At 43.6% G+C, this 17,104-nt stretch overlaps 1 protein-coding gene across 1 annotated transcript in view; it reads right to left on the reverse strand.

Annotated features, from left to right (window-relative positions):
- tspan4a (tetraspanin 4a) overlaps positions 1–17,104 on the reverse strand; it is a gene marked incomplete at its 5' end in the record, with an annotated part of 160,851 nt that overhangs the window by 12,857 nt on the left and 130,890 nt on the right. The window contains 2 exons of the mRNA XM_083652738.1: positions 2,879–3,010; positions 6,415–6,516. Coding sequence (XP_083508864.1) covers positions 2,879–3,010; positions 6,415–6,516 — 234 coding nt within the window. The remainder of the gene's footprint in view (positions 1–2,878; positions 3,011–6,414; positions 6,517–17,104) is intronic.

Here is a 17,104-nt window from a genome sequence, read left to right on the forward strand (position 1 = left end):
TCTGGCCGCTGATGGTGATAATGTGTGTAGTTCAGACCTTTAATTTTATTACTCTTTTACCGTTTGTTTGATTCATAATGCAAATTAATGCCTCTAGATAATGTCCTCTAATAGCTCAGGGACAATAATCAGCTAGCAGCTGGTGAAGCTGGACTACACTGAAGGTTGTATTTTGCTGCACTGGTGAATGAGAACTATATATCAGCAAACATGCTTGCTTATATATTGGCAATATATATCATGGATTATGTAGAATATCACATTTCTGAACCAAAAATACGTTGCATATCACGTTTCGAGACACATACAGTATATATCAACGTTATACACATCATATAGTCTGCTATTGAAATAGCACAGTGGCCAGTAAGGGTGTTGCATGGCCGGGGTGGACGGAGGGCGTAAGCACTTGCCTTTCACACTGGAGGGCCGCGTGTTCAATTCCCAGCCATGGCCACAGCCTTTCTGTATTGTTTATTTGATGTTATGTGTTACTTTATGTCCTGTTTTCCAAGACCAGGGACCATGTTGGAAATAAGTGTCTGCACTTTTACATGTTTATCCCTTGGATTTTGTTGTCTTTTATATCCATAATCAAATCAATCAATCAATCAATCAATCAATCAATCAATCAATCAATCAATCAATCAATCAATCAATCAATCAATTCCAAAGTCTTCAACCGGGAGTCACATTTAACGTTTTTGCTATTTAAGCCTAAACCAAACAACCATAATCCTATAACCTTAACCAAGCTGTTTTACTCGCCTATAAACACAACCGCAATTCTTAAAGTTCTTTTATTTGTGTTTCATGTTGGAAAGGCAGTTGGTTTTTGACCATGCAGTGTTTAGATGGTGCAGAGCCCTCAAGAGCGCTGCATAAGGGAAACACGGTGTGCACTCTACACCAGGCAGTTCAGCAGATCAACCAGCTGGAGGCTACTGTGCTGTACATCACAAACCAGGAAGTAGCGCAGTGATTTTCTAACTGTAGTGGCTGGATCAGCACACAAATTCAATATTTTCTTCACCGATTATTTACGGCAAACACTGTGCTACCAGAGGGCCGTGTTAACAGGTGGAGTAACACATAGCAGGGAGGGAGACCGAAGCAGCGCGACGAAATGACAGCAAAACCCGTTTTATTCTTAATGTAAATTAACACACGCATGTAAACGCAATGGGCAAATATCGAGGTGACAAAAGCGCGAGAAAAGAACGATAAAGAGTAAGAGCGTCGTGAAGTCCTGCAGGTGTTAACGATGCTCACTGCACGTTCATGTATTTGCAAAAGGCTGTGGCTCAGTTCATGCGTTCACCAAAATATGAGCTTGTTCAATGAACTGCGCTCTTTTAGCGCAGTTCATGCACAACACTGCAGACAGTCCTTCAAGTCAGTTTTGGTAGAGCACGAAGTCCTTCATCACTTGTGTTAGTGGTAGGGAGTGGACTTGCTTCAGGCGCTGTGTGCCCAGCGCTTGGCGGATCCGGATCCGACACACGTGGGCCAGACTGCGAGGACAACTCTTGGCCTCCAGAAAGACCCCGAGCGCCTTGGGATCTGCCCTCCCCAGCTGTGCCTGCTTCCTGGTCACCAGATCGGGGTCGGCGCCGTGGTCCAGGAGCAGCTGGGCAAAGGCGGCGTCGCACCCAAAACACAGCACCTCGCCCAGCATGCGAGACACCACGTCACGGGTCAGAACGCCGGCGGTCTGGAGCAGCAGGCGGAAGCAGCCCAGGTGGTTTTCGACAGCGCTGATGTAGAGCGGAGAGCTCTTGAGGGTGTGAATGCTGTCTACGTCAACAGAGGCATGGCACCTGATGAGTTCCTGCAGGATGTCCAGCCTCCCCGCCCAGGCAGCACTGTAGGCTGGGGTGCACGAGCCGTATCCACTTCTGTCGGGGTCGGCCCCGGCTTCCAGGAGGATCCGGACGCAGTCCAGGTGCCCGTTGAGCACGGCCCAGTAGAGAGGCGTGTGGTCTCCGGCGTCGGCCACGTCTACCTGGGCTCCCTGGGTGATCAGGTAGGCCACACAGGCAGCGTGACCCTGCCAGGCTGCGTGCCACAGAGGGCTGCCCCATCGGTCGTAGTGGCTCTCAAACCTCGGCTCATTGATCCACCTTCTGAAGTGGTCTTCCTGCAGCAGCGTCCTCAGTTTGTCCAGGTCTCCCGCCTTGGCGGCATCGTGGAGCTGCGTGTTATGTCCTGCTCGAGCAGCCATTCCTTCTGGTCTATATCACTGTACCACACAGGCTGTGTCTACGTTGTCTCAAATATAAGTCTTTATGAAGGGACTACTTCTTCTTCTACTAATGACTTTCCGGCAGACTGGATGCCTTGCCGCACTGAAGTGTGTTGGGCCTTATGACCATAACATTATGACATCATGACATTGTGACATCATAACATTATGACTTTATGACATCATAACATTACTCACTGATGACATACGTATCACTTGAGTTACATCACTGTTGACATAATCTGTGACATCATCACTATGGCCACCAGGTATGGTTTTTCCACAAAAAAGGTGCACATAATGCTGCATGAAAGCTGGGAGAGCAGCGAGACAAGAGAGACAGACAATGACATCGTTTTTTGTCTGTCGTGCATTAAAACTAAAGTAACTAGCCTGTTTCGAAAATGTAAGGAGTAGAAAGTACAGATATTTGTGTTCAAATGTAGGTAGTAAAAGTAAAAAGTTGTAAGAAAAATAAATAATCTGTAAAGTACAAAAATACCTGAAAATCCTACTTAAGTACAGTAACAAAGTACCATATTTGTTACTTCCCATCTCTGCATATCAAACATCTGAAGAACACAATTTGCACCTTTATGGAGGCATTTGTGGCTGTGCGGGGCTGTTTCTTACCGCTGTCCACCACGTTCCTGGGTTGTCCAGGCCACAGTTGTCACTGTACTCCAGGCAGCACGAGTCGGGCACGCGAGTGGCGTTGTAAACCTCAAACCAGTCTGTGTGGTTGGTCACTCCGCAGCAGCGAAACTGCACCAGACAAACACAATCAAAAGTATCATCAACACACTGAAATCCTCATGTACATGATCTGATCTATCAAGCTGCTCTCCCCCCATGGCATACAAATAACATGGTTTTCCACTTTCAAAATATGTGCAATGTGTACGCCAAAGTCAAATGCTGAGACTGGAAACCAGTGTGCTCACGCCAGGCTGGGCGGAGCCTTCTGCCTCAGCTCTCTTCTTCACAAAAGTGCAGTAAAGCGAACACAATCGTTTTGAGAACAAAACCACGAGATACTTAAAGGAGAACTTCACCGAAAAACAATGCTGATTTATTTTGCACATGATCTCACACATTCGTATATATATATATATATATATATATATATATATATATATATATATATAAATTGAAGGAATGTTTCATGTTCCTGCAAACCGACCAGCACCTGATCACACTGGCTGTGCGTGGGGATTCCTTTGTGATATATATATATATATATATATATATATATATATATATATATATATATATATATATATATATATATATATACATACATACATATATTTATGATTTTTGGAGGATCTTCATACATAAAATATATATGTATGAATATGTATAAATATATATATATATATATATATATATAATAAAAATAACAAAGTTTGATTTAGAAGATGTTTGACTTCATATAATATTGCAAATGACTTTGATATTTTAGCTTTGATATCATTTATGTGTGGCTTCCAGCATAATTTATGCCCTATTATTACTCCAACAAATTTAATTTGAGACACTCTTTCAAGTGACACTCTTTCATGAAGAGCAGTATAATTCAAAATTACCAGAGAGTATTTCAAACGCACTTTCAAAGTTGGAGAACGGGCAAAGACGACCAAAGACGGAGGAAATTCAAATGTTATCGTCTTCAAAAGTTACGGGGGGTGACCCTAACTGATTTATTATCCCGGGTATTTTGCCGCTAGGCGGGGGTGTAAATTTCAGAGCTCTTTTTTTATGTATGAAGATCCTCCAAAAATCCATAAGTGTCCATTAATAATATCCAGGGTGAACTTTGCTCCAGGAGCATCTGTAGCATTATGTATTCACTGACTCAGCAAACATGAAGGATTCTGGGAAGAGGGACAGCAGTGAAAGCTGCCTTTTATGGCCTTGATCTCAGCTAGACACCGTCTTTATGGAGCCCATACATACACTGCGCTGACAGACAGACGCACGCATAAAAACTCAAGCTATAGCTCATCCAGACAGGGAGCCACGCAGATTCTCCACACGCTAACATCCTGCAAACACTAAAAAAAAAATCCTCTCCGCACATTAACACCCCGAAACGCAAACATATACAAATTAATTTGCATATATCATTTACATATCATCACATGCCTTGCACACACAGAAACACAATGTGCCTTCCAGACATCAGACGTAATGCATGCGCACAGAGACAGAAAGCACAGAGAGACAGAGACCAGGGCCAAACATCCAGCGAGTCTCACACATGATTCACTAATGGAGCAGAACTACAAGCCGTAACGCCGCCTCTGAGATCTGAAACGAGTCCAAAGAGCGGCGGAGTCTCACATCTATCATTTAACATCTCCCAACGGCTTTAGTCTTCATTCAACCCGGGCAGCCAGGCACCCAGAGTCTATCAGTCTGACGACTAATACTGTAAGGCATTTCTGGAGACATTTCGGGGTATAGAGTGGACATCCGTGCCAAGATGTCCGCTTCCTTCAGTGTTTAGAGTCCGACGACGTCTCTGTCTCATCTTTTAAATCACTCTTAAAACCCCACCCGTTTAAAACCGCTTTTCGGTGATTTTAGGGCATTTTATGTTCTGTTTTTCACTTTTAGTGGTTTTATCCTGCTTTATTCATTGTGCATTTTAAATTTTCTTGCCTGTTTTTATTGTAAAGCACGTTGTAACTGTTTTGAAAAGTGCTATATAAATAAAGTTTATTATTATTATATGCAGTTATTTGTTTATAGCTGAAAAGCTGGCTGGACCTAAAACACCTACAAAAAGTAACGACTCCAACTCCATTCTTGTGTCAATCAATCAGACAGTAAACAATGACTGTGGCGCACGGAAGCAGAAGTGTTGGCACGGACACCAGAAACCCCAAAATATCAGCTGTCTGCGCAAGAGTCTTATTAGTCGTCAGACTGATAGACTCTGGGTTCCCAGATTGGTCTTTATTAAACAAGGACCATGCACAATACAACATTAATCTCAGAAAGAGAAAAGATGATTCGTGCCAGATTTACCTATTAGATCATTTCCATGCAGTCCCTGGACAGGTGCACACAGAACAATCAGACACTAACAAAACATTCACTGACATGCAACACCATTACATATCACACTAACAAATCAAATGTACAGACGCATCTCAAAATACGCAACATAAATGCACAACACATCTAACGAGCTAGCCACCCCTCGAATCCCGACTCTCTACCACCTTCCTATCCCTGACTACGGCCCCATTTCCCACTAAACTCACTAAACGTCCATGACTGAGTGACTCACTGACGGACGGACTGAGTGAGTGAGTGAGTGAGTGAGTGTCCTGACTTTTCCATCGTCTGACCCCAGTGGGGCCTGCTGGCCCAGCGCTGTGGGAAAAACACACATCAATAGGCCTATATGAATGTACAGCACATTCACACTAGCAATTATACAGGCAGATCTAAGAAAACACGACATAAATGCACCACTAATGAAGTTACAGTTCAGTACAATTACAAATCTGGGTCATAGTCCAAATGAATGTTGACATGACTACAGTAGTTGTGCATTACTGTAACCCCCTCTTATTTATTTTTTTGCACCATGGGAAGAAAGTATGAAAATCTGTGCCATTTTTAAGCTCCTCTGGAAGCAGATTTCAATTTTGACGGCCGTAAATGAGAAAGCAGATTGTGCAAAGCAGTGCGCCGCAGAGGGATGTTTAAGTCTTAAGTTTTTAGAGCACATCGAGAGGTTCTGTTGTTCTGCTCAGAGCGGAGCTGAAAAAAGCTCTTCGGTGGCGGAGCAGCATTGTGAATGATCTTGAATACCAATGGAACTTTTGAAAACGGAGTGAGATTTTCAAAACTCCAAAGGTTGTATTTGGACAATATATTACAGTGATGGTGCTTTAATGATTTCCTATCAAATACCTTTCAACGCTTGTATCTCAGTTGGTTTCAGCACAGTCTTACTGGCCCGGGACCAGCAAGATATACAATAACGAAAATGTGGAACAAATCACAGCATACAAAGATGGTTTGGAATTCACAGCCAAAATGTGATTTGAATGGACCTGTTGTGACATAATCCTTTTTGAATGAATAGTGATCAGTCAGCACAAATGGAGATATCCTGAAAGAGTAATCAGACAGTCAAAACTTCTTACATCAGTCTGTACAATCATCCAGGCGTTGGTCAAACCCACGTTGCCTTCTGTGCCAAACAGCTGGAGGCCCCTCTTCAGGTCCCTCTGGGCGTAGTAATCGATCTGATGAAACAGACAGAAACATGTGTTTGGTGCACGCCTCGATCTGAGGAAACACACAGAAACATTTGTTTGGTGCTGCACGCCTCGGTGCGTCGGTGCCAGACGAAACGAGACCGAGATGTGTCTGAGGTGCGTTCACACTTCACACCAAGCATTTTTGCAACTCTGGATTATTTGTTTGTGTTTTGAACGTGTAATGCACCAAGGCCAACTGACAATGTGATTCTCAGCCGTCTTCTTCCAATATTTTATTTTTCAATTTTCAGAACAAAAGTGAAACAAACTCAGATACACACACAAAAAAACAAAAACAAAAACAAACACATACCGACATTACAACATGGTGCTACCAGACGTGTAAGGCGCTTAAGTGCTTGTAAAAAAAAAATATAATAATAAAAAATTAAGGAGTCCATTAGAGTAGCTGGATGAATCACTCATTCCTAACCTCGTCAAAGTAGGCCACGAACGGGTCCCAAATAATTGAGAACTTCCCAAGTGAGTTCGCCCTCATGTACCCGAGTCTCTCCATGCGCACAACCGAAACCATGTCCGTCAGCCACAACTGAAAAGATGGTGGAGAGTGGGACTTCCACTCCTTCAGAATGAGTCTCTTGGCGACAGTCGTCTCCTGTGTCAGAGACTGCTGCACAGCCGTAGGGAGGAGTAGAGAAGATTCAGAACAGCCGAAGATGGCGGGTTCTGCCTCTGGTTGAAGGGTTATTTTATAGGCCTTAGAGTATGGAATGAGAATGAAATCTGCATAAAGTAGCCTACAGTATAGAGAGCCAAAGTGGAACGTCACTTCCTGCTTCAGCACTGTACCAGAGATTTTCATCCGCCACTTATTTTCCCCATAGACATTTCATAAAATGCTTATGAAAAGAGTTTTACTTGTTCAAACCAAACGCTACAGATATATTTAGAAACAGGAGATATCGCATAACATTTCACCCGGACCAAAACGTAAAAAAAATGCGGGTTTGAAGAAAACATTTGTTCATTGTTGTTTTTTTAAGTTTTGGTCTGAGTGAAATGTTCTATGGTCTCTTCCGATTATAGTGTTAGCTGAACCGTTTGGCTTGAACCGGTAAAACTCTTTTTAGAAGCATTTTACGGAATGTCTATCAGAAAATAAATGGCGGATGAAAATCTCTGGTACAGTGCTGAAGCAGGAAGTGACGTTCACTTTGCCTCTCCATAGTAAATTACCCCCACAAAGGAGAAGGATGCTGCTATCTGATAGCCAGCAGTTCCTCATGATATAAGAAAAAGAACCAACGTCTGTTTTGCCCACAGGTGCAACTATTCAGCTATTTCTTCATGTGTTCTTAATCTGTACGAAGACCAGAGAAGGCATTAGCAAAGAGGTCGGTCAGGCGAGTCCATCATGCCTAGCCAGAGTTACAGGAACTGGAATTAATTTGTTTTGATCCCCGGCTGCAAAAACCCCTCACCTGTCAGGATGACATGTTTACATCCAATGAACAAACTACTTGTGTGAGTCCATGCGGCTTTGGCTCACACACGACAGTGAATCTAAACCAGTATGGGGTGTCCAAACTTTTTTGAATGGGGGCCAGATTAGATCATGTCAAAATACCTAGGGGCCAGCTGCTTCTCGCATCATATGGATTATAAAAAAAACACATAAAATCACATAGAATACAATTGTAATCCAAGGATTTTGTTTACCATCTGAAAACATGAGTTCTGCCTGTGCTGTTCCTACTTGGTGCTTGTCTACAAACTGTATGATAGTGCTATCATCATTAGGTGAATGAAAAAAAAATGCAAATTGAACTTGCTTGATTAAGCATTACTGTGTGGAGGGCAACATATAGTCTATTTTGAGAGACAAACCGAGGGCCGCTTAAAATGGGTCTGCGGGCCGCAATTGGCCCCCGGGCCGGACATTGCTGAACACGCCTGATCTAAACTAACCAGATACAAAAATGTGATATTTTTCACTGTGGGTCGGCTCAAAGAAAACAAGAGTGATGGCACTCTGAGAGAGATATGAATATGCTTAGGTTATACTGAAGCCGTGCAGTTATGTAAAACAAGGTTGTATGAAATGAACGATATAATCAGAGCATTAAGGCAAAAAAATATATATGGAAACCGCACAAAATTTTACATACATAATACATAAGCCGCTTATCCTTGTTTACACATTTAGAGGGTCAGCAACACATGCACCCCACTTAGCTCCATCGACCTTGCTCTCTCATCTTCTGCCTGTGGGCTAATGTAGCCGAGCCTGTTAGACCCCAGACACCCTGTTAAATATCTGCCTCTTTACTGCCTTTAGTTTGAGCTTAGTTTCCACAAAGACAAAAAGGATTATCTTCATAAAGGATAATACAATAAAGTCAGACTCATTTCCATTGTCTTCCTTCATTTCAGCAGCAGAAATCAACAAACAATAATATCTTCAAACTAACAAATACAATAAACGGTACAATAAAAATGGTAAAAACTGAATACATCAATGCCAGCTCATGGTAACACCCTCATAGAGACGTGTTAACGAGTCTATCTGGTCCACTCCAGAGCTCTTGAGTATCTAATGGACCGTTGACCACCATCACTGAATAAAATATGACTAAAGTGAAATCACCCAACACTTCTTGTGCTACTGTATAACTGTGCTTCTGCCTGACACGGGGGAAATAATTGTGTTCGGTAATTTAGCACCCTGTTGCTAATTGTTGTTAACTTCAAACACCTAAAATATTAATTAGACTCTTTTGATATGTAAGAATTACACAGGCAAAGAATCTAAAACAAAGTAAAAATGAAATGTAGGTCAGATTTATGTAATGCCTGTATGAAAAATGCATGTATGTCTGTATTGTTTCAGCAGCACCAGTGGCTCCTGCATTACATTACTGGCTTTCCTTGGGAAGCTAAGCAGGTCTGGCCTAGGATACTCCTTGGATGGGAGACTGGAAGTGGTGTTGGAGGACCAGTAGGAGGTGCTCTTCCCCTCTGGTCTGATGAATAATAATAATGGACAGGACTCTGTCCTGTGAGTGAGCACAGTCCTTCGGATGAGACGTTAAACCGAGGTCCTGACTCTCTGTGGTCATTAAAGATCCCATCGGCACTCTTCACAAGAGTAGAGGTGTAACCCCGGTGCCCTGGCTAAATTCACACACAGGCCTTCCTTCAATCATGGCCACCTAATCATCCCTCGTTACTTAATTGGCACATTCAGTCCTCAACTCTCCACCGTGATAGGCTGATGTGTGGTGCGCAAACTGGCTGCCGTGCATCACCCAGCAGCAGGTGGGTGCTACACATCGGTGGTGGATGAGTTGAGTTCCCTCCCCCTCCCTCCCCTGATATGTGAAGCGCTTGGAGTATCTAGAAAGGCGCCATATAAATCCAATCAATTAATTAATGAATTATGTAAAATACCCACATTTTAAAATGTAAAATATTTTACTTCACTACGAGAATGAAAATAAATTGTGTCAATTTCCATTTTGCCAAAACACTTTATACAGTATCTGATAGGATAGAATGGGCTAAGTGGAGTCTGTGTGGGTAAGAAGCGGCACTCCTTGTTTCTAGGCAACCATACACAAAATTAATCATATGGTCAGAGAGGTGGGGAGAGCAATTGCAGTAGTTCCCCTGAGTGTCGACGGGAGTAGAGTCGTAGCAGCGTGCTAAGATAGCCAGGTCAATTAATGTGACTTTGGCTGTGATTTCTTCATGGTAATAAAAACATCACGATTCCTTTATGTAAATGGCAGTCGATCGCTTTAAGGCTTTATTACATCATGATTTAAGACTATATAAGGTACACCATGTTTAAAAGACCAAATGAGACAGAATGAATCAACATTCCTGTAATTCCTTGCAACAATAAAGAACAGCATATCGATTTCTAAGCAAATAGTAAGGAAACAGGAAGTCAATTGACAATTTTCTTTAATCAAAAACTGGAATTTGCTATACAAACCCATTGCATTAAGAGTAGAGTTCATAGGAAGATAATCACAGATGTGCTGATATCCAGTAACAACAGCACGACCTCGAGTGTGATATTGCTTTTCTACAACAGTTATAGAAACAAAGCTATTCATCAAGTAATAATAGTACTTGAGACAACAGATGATTTTTGTGTTGTTTGTCTCCACCAACAAAAAGAGTTCCCTAAGGATTGCACTACCAAGTGTTGCCAAGCAACAGGTAAACTGTTTCCCAATTGCAAGCTAGCTAAGCTAGCTACTCTTAGGTTGCTATACAGTATAACAGCAGCTCTCATGTGATATTGCGCACGCGCGTGCATGCGTGTGTGTGTGTGTGTGTATGTAGCCTATAATGCGTATGTGCATGCATTGCAGCATTGTGACAAATAAAGATGAGGTTTGGCCGTCCTGTACCTTAACGAGTATGGAATTATGGGAAAAATGATCTGGCAAGTCTGAATACAAGACCTCAGGTTAGTAATAAGTGTTAATGGCATGCTAAATGATAAGACGTTTTGGATCTAAACTCACAAAACATTAGACACCAGTCTTTGCCTGAACATTCTGAACTTACAAGACTCAAAGAAAATCACAAAACGTTTCCAAGGTGGGATGTGAGCTCATCCTTTAGGCCGGTGATACTCAACCCGAGGCTCGAGAGCCGCATGTGACTCTTTTATGGCTAGTTTAATAATAATAATAATAATAATAATAATCTTCAGCAGAACTCATCAACAATTGTCATTCTCAACTCACATCAATCTATTATGCCCCAACCCCTCAACCGTCTGAACAACCAATCACAATTGATCTCAGGTCTCGCACCCTGTGCAAACTCCGTCACACTGGGGAAACTAGCTTAGCATGAACCTAAAATGGCTAATGAACGTAAGAAACGCAAACAGGAAGAGCAATATCGAACATTTCAAGGGGGCTGGCAACTGGAGTTATTCTCCTCCTGTCCAAGTAAAGGGTTTGGGAAAATGCATCTGTCTGCTTTGTGATAACATCATTTCACAATTCAACAGGGCCAATTTGCAGTGCCGACATAAAACAAAGCCACCAAGGTTCAGTGCCGACTTTCCAAAAGGTGCACAGCCAAGGACAGACAAGCTGGTGAGACTCAAACAGAACCAAACTGGCTTCAGGGAGGAAAGGGCCTTTTTTTTTGTTGCTTTAGTCCTTCGAAACGTTACCTCCAATGCATACAGTTCTGTAGGTGTTCCAACAGCCATCCTTGTTGACTAAAGACGCACCTTTTCAGGCTCCATCTGAGCCCTTCTTGATCTAACTTCTTTCTCTCTCTTAAAAAAAAACAAAGAGGGAGGTACGGTGGTGCAGTGGCAAGCACTGTCGCCTCACAGCTCGAAGGTCGTGGGTTCGATTCCCACCTGGGGACAAGGTGAACGCTGAAGGAATGCGTGCCCGTCCGCATGTCCTCGAGTGCCCACCGCCCGGGTGGGGTCGGCAAAAGGGCCTTTCTGTGTGGAGTTTGCATGTTCTCCCCGTGCCTTTCCTTTTCCTTCATATAGGAACCCCCTTCACAAAAACATGCAATATCCTGGTTGCTAGTGTGGTTCCTCCTCTGGTCGTTAAGGGCGCCTGTTCAGAGGGAGGGGAACTGGTTGGAATAGCGTGAACCTCCCACGTGCTATGTCCTACCGGTGAAGCTTCCTCTGTCAGGTGAAAAGAAGCGGCTGACTGACTGCCCATGTCTCGGAGGAAGCATGGAGCCAGTCTCGGCTCTCCCCAGATCGGCAGAGGATGGAGTAGCAACCAGGATTGAGAAATCAAAATAAGCACTAATGGGGGATAAAATGGGATAAAAAATCGGGGGGGGGGAAGAAAAAAAAAAAAGAAAAAAAATCTAAACTAACCTTAACTTGTACCACTGTTCCTTCAGAAGTTGTAGTTTTCATAGACTGTGTTACATAGTTGATTGCTCTATTGCTGACAAAAATGTGTTATTGTAAGTCGCTTTGGATAAAAGGCGTGACGTAATGTAATGTAATGTAATGTTGACAATCTTCTTTTTCTTTTGATACTAGTCCCTTCATTTGATTCCACATGACAGATCCTCAGAAGCTTTGGTGCAAAAAGGATCTACAGCAGACATTTATTTCTAATGGCTCATTTCAAATCTTTTCATATCATTTTCTGTGTATCCCTGTTCCCCACATCAAAATAATGAAATATCAGTACTCAGATGAAGAGTTACGTCCTCTTCAAAGTTGTCTCCAGGAGAAAGAAATGCAGGAACAAAATGAAACGGCGACAAACGAATGTGGAAAAGAATAGTCAGCCCTTTTTCTTCTCGTCTGTATCATCTGTGAGCGTGTTTGTCCTTCGCACATCTCGAGAAGCGTTTGTGCGATAAACAGCAGTTTGTCTATTTTTTATTTTTGTCTTCTTGTCTCCTCGTTTTGGTCTCCTCCTCCCGTCGCTGAGCGAGCACCTCCTGGTAGAGACTTTCCATTTCCTGCTTCTTCTGCTGGATGAAGCGAATGTACTCCAACCTCTCCTTCAGCAGGCGGGCTTTTAAGATCTGCTCCGGGGTTTGGATGATGTTCCACTTGTGGTTGCAGCTCGAGGGCCCCATCTCGTTCTTGCCACGCCTGCGGATGTCATGCATCAGGGCGAGCTGCGCTCCGCTCAGGTGGTGCTCGGCTAGGAGCTCCTTGAACTCTTCAACGTGTGTGGTAATGATCATTTCATTGGAGATGGGGAGATCTGGAGATCTGTTTAAATGAAATGTCAATTATACTAGGAATTGGCAAATGCAAATTATTGAATTTGAAATGGGACATTTTTATTCAAAAGTAGAGGCCATTTTACATACATTACAATTGTGCATGTGATAAGCTTCCATACAGAATGAATCAACAGTCCGGTAATTTCTTGCAACAATAAAAAACAGCAGATCTGATTTGTTTGCAAAATGCTGCTATGAGATGTAATAGCACTACTGGCACAAGCTATCTAATATAATATTAAGATTCTAATATAAAATAGCGAAAAACAATGTGGGAGTCGGACTGGGAGTGCTTATACAGCCCCTTTGAGTGGGACTGGATAAAGCCATAAGTCCTCTGAAGTCTTGCAAAAAAATAAAAAAAATAAAAAATATATATGTACTTTTCATTCCAAAGTGGCTCATTAGTAAGGGGTGACTCCTGTGTAAGTGCTGCGAGCAGACTGCATATAGCTACTGCTGTACTTTTAGCTCAGTATTGATGTCGTCCCCGGGACTTCAGTCGCCCTTTAACTACACCAGGCGAGTCAAAGATGGCCTATCAATTATTTATATGGAGGGAAACAGAGAGAGATAACAGAGGAAATGTATGGAGAGGAGAGGACAGAGGAGGGGAGGAGGGGGGAGGAGAGAGGAGGAGAGGAGAGGAGAGAGGAGGAGAGGAGAGGACAGAGGAGGGGAGAGGAGAGGAGAGAGGAGGAGAGGAGAGAGGAGAGGAGAGGAGAGAGGAGGAGAGGAGAGGACAGAGGAGGGGAGGAGGGGAGAGGAGAGAGGAGGAGAGGAGGGGAGAGGAGAGGACAGAGGAGGGGAGGAGAGGAGAGAGGAGGAGAGGAGAGGAGAGAGGAGGAGGGGAGAGGAGAGAGGAGGAGAGGAGAGGACAGAGGAGGGGAGGAGGGGAGAGGAGAGAGGAGGAGAGGAGAGGAGAGAGGAGGAGAGATACACAGAAAGAGAGGGAGAACGAAAGAGACAGAGAGATGAGGATGTGGGGGAAAAAAATATAGAAATGTGAGAAGGAGGTGGGGGAAGAGAGCGGATACAGACTAGGGGGAAAAGTAGAAAAGGAGTAAGAGAGAGAGAGAGAGAGAGCAGGAAGGTGAAAAAGATATCACAACGCAGAGGAGAGAATATGGAAAAACAAATAGGGGGGGGCAGATGAATGGAGCTGTTAAACAGTGTGGCCACCTGGAGTCCATGTGAAGATAAAAGTGACAATGCACCAGGCGAAGAAAGGGAACTTTTCCATTTTGTAAAAAGCTCAGGAGGAGAGAGGGGGGGATATTATGTTTGAAAGAGAGAGGGAATAATAAGATGGCTCCATTTGCCCGCCCCCTCCCCTGTTACAAATGGAGGGGAGAGATAGGAATAGAGAGATATAATAAAGTAGATAACGGATATGAAAGAGCTGTGATCATATTCCCCATAGGTTTTTTTGGTGAGCACATTGTTTCATGATAATATGCCCTGCTGCATAAAACATGCACCCCGTCAACTCTGATTTGGTTACTTTTCTTTAAAAAAAAGGGTGGGGGGGGGGGGGGGGGCTGAGGAGGGGGAGGGGGTGTTGTAGGGTCTGAAGCTGTTGCCTGGGGTCTCAAAAGCCCTACCTCAGAGAGTTTCAAAGTGGGAGGCCCACTAGATGGCGCTCTGAACTCCAAGTCGTTTCAGGGGAGGCTCAGTGAATGGAAGTGAGAAGATATGACATTGGTTACGTTATCAAAAGGAGATCACGTAGAATAGCCTAATGTGTGTGATTTGGTTAAATAGATAGTTTGGGGGAATTTGACAGTTTTTCCCACTTTCCCCAGAGTCAACTAATAAATGCCATCAGACAGACATTTATTGATGTATTTGGTGTCGTCTGAAGTATGTCAAACAGTAATATCAGGCTATCTCGGCTCAACTGTTGAGTGTCTATGGAATCAAATAACATAATCATCATGATCTAATAGGCATCCAGGAATTGAGCGAGGGGGGCTCCTCCTTATTCCAAGCTCAGTCTGGGGGGAGGCCCACAGTCTCAGACTTTGAAACCCCCTGTCCTACCTCTTCAAATCCCCAAGTCCAGTTTAGAACATAAGGAAGTAGCTATTTCTCTTCAGCCAATCAGAAAACAGCACAGGCTAGTACAAAAAACATGGCGGCTTGCTGGTCAGAGAAGAGGGAGGGCCAGCTCCTCCAACAGCAATCACTTTACAATTGTAGCTCAAAAAAACCGTACTCTAATCAAATAAAATCACACAACAGGATCATCACCAAACCAGGATGTATTAAATGAAAAAAAAAAAATCTGGTTTCAGTAAAATATGTGTAGCGCTCACCGAATCCTCTCCCCGGAGGTGCTGCATTTTTCCAAATGTGCTTGAAGGTCCCACGGGGCGTCTACTTTGCTCACTCATTGGGTGGTTTGCCTACTGATCAGTATTGGCAAGAGCAGCTTCCAGAGAATAGTTCCTTGTAATTTCATCCTCGCTCCGAGGGAAGCCGGCACCAGATTACGCTCCCTGGGCAGACATCATTTGGCCCGGAGTCAGGGCTTTTCAAGGGCATTTGTTCTTCTGACTGCAGGTATATACAGTACCACCAGGCTCCTGATTTTCCCTGGCTCGGCATGTGTGCTCAAATCGCTGGCAGCGTTGCAGCACCTCTCAAAAGGGTAGAGGGGATTGACACTCATTTTAAAAATTCACATGTTTTGCTTGCACGCCTCGAGACAGATACAGCCGACGCTCGTACGTCGTTCTTTTCCTAAAGCTAGAAACGTGGGGGGGGGGGGGGGGAACTTGACGTGAACTTGAATTTGCGATGTCACCTGGGGGGGTAAAACCTGGCCCGGCTCCATAGACAGCAGATGGGGGATTCAGGTTTCGTTTATTTTCGCCGTTTGCAGGAATGTGCCTGGCATGTAAAGAGCACCGAGTCGCACATCCGTTTAGACATTTACGGGGCACTCGCACTCGAGTTTATTGTGCTCGTGATCCCTCACACGTATCCGAAAGCTGTAAACCGTTTTGCAGACATTCATTTGGTTTGACAGTTATGGATGGAGAGTTGATTTGAGTTCAGTTGAGCACCAGCGATCTTCTCAAAATGATTCAGTGCCTTCTTGATGACATCACCACCGGCACTCAACTTAAATCAAACTCTCAATAACTGTCAGACTAAATGAATGTCTGCTTTTCAGTTTTCGGATATGTGTGAGATCATGAGCAAAATAAATCAACATTGTTTTCCGGTGAAGTTCTCCTTTAACAATATTGACTCCAATTTCATTCGTTTCAACTTGCAGACAAATTTACGGACTCAGTGGTTAGCACTGTTGCCTCACAGCAAGAAGGTCCCGGGTTCGAACCCCGGTCCGTCCCAGGTCCTTTCTGTGTGGAGTTTGCATGTTCTCCCCGTGTTTGTGTGGGTTTTCTCCGGGTGCTCCGGTTTCCTCCCACCATCAAAGACATGTATGTTAGAGTTAATACTCCTGTCAGTGCTCCTGACCAAGGCACTGGCAAAAAGAACTGGAGTTGGTCCCCGGGCGCTGCACTGTGGCTGCCCACTGCTCCTAGTTCTAGGAAGGTTCCTAGTAGAGGATGGGTCAAATGCAGAGGATGAATTTCCCCATGGGGATAAATAAAGGATAACTTAACTGAATTGCAAAAACAAATGAATGACTGATGTTGACCTGTAGCATTTTTGCATAAGTTATTCTACCCAAATGAGATTTAAATTCTGTTTCATACCTATTAGCAATGCTAGAATACATAGCATCCTCTGGCTCCAGAAATTCGTCCCAGTCACACATACACGTTTTCTCTCTCTGATTTCGAGCTTCAGGAAAGAGCGGTATAAGTTCGCGAAC

This window comes from Poromitra crassiceps (assembly GCF_964638095.1).
Source record: "Poromitra crassiceps genome assembly, chromosome: 16".
Taxonomy (NCBI): domain Eukaryota; kingdom Metazoa; phylum Chordata; class Actinopteri; order Beryciformes; family Melamphaidae; genus Poromitra; species Poromitra crassiceps.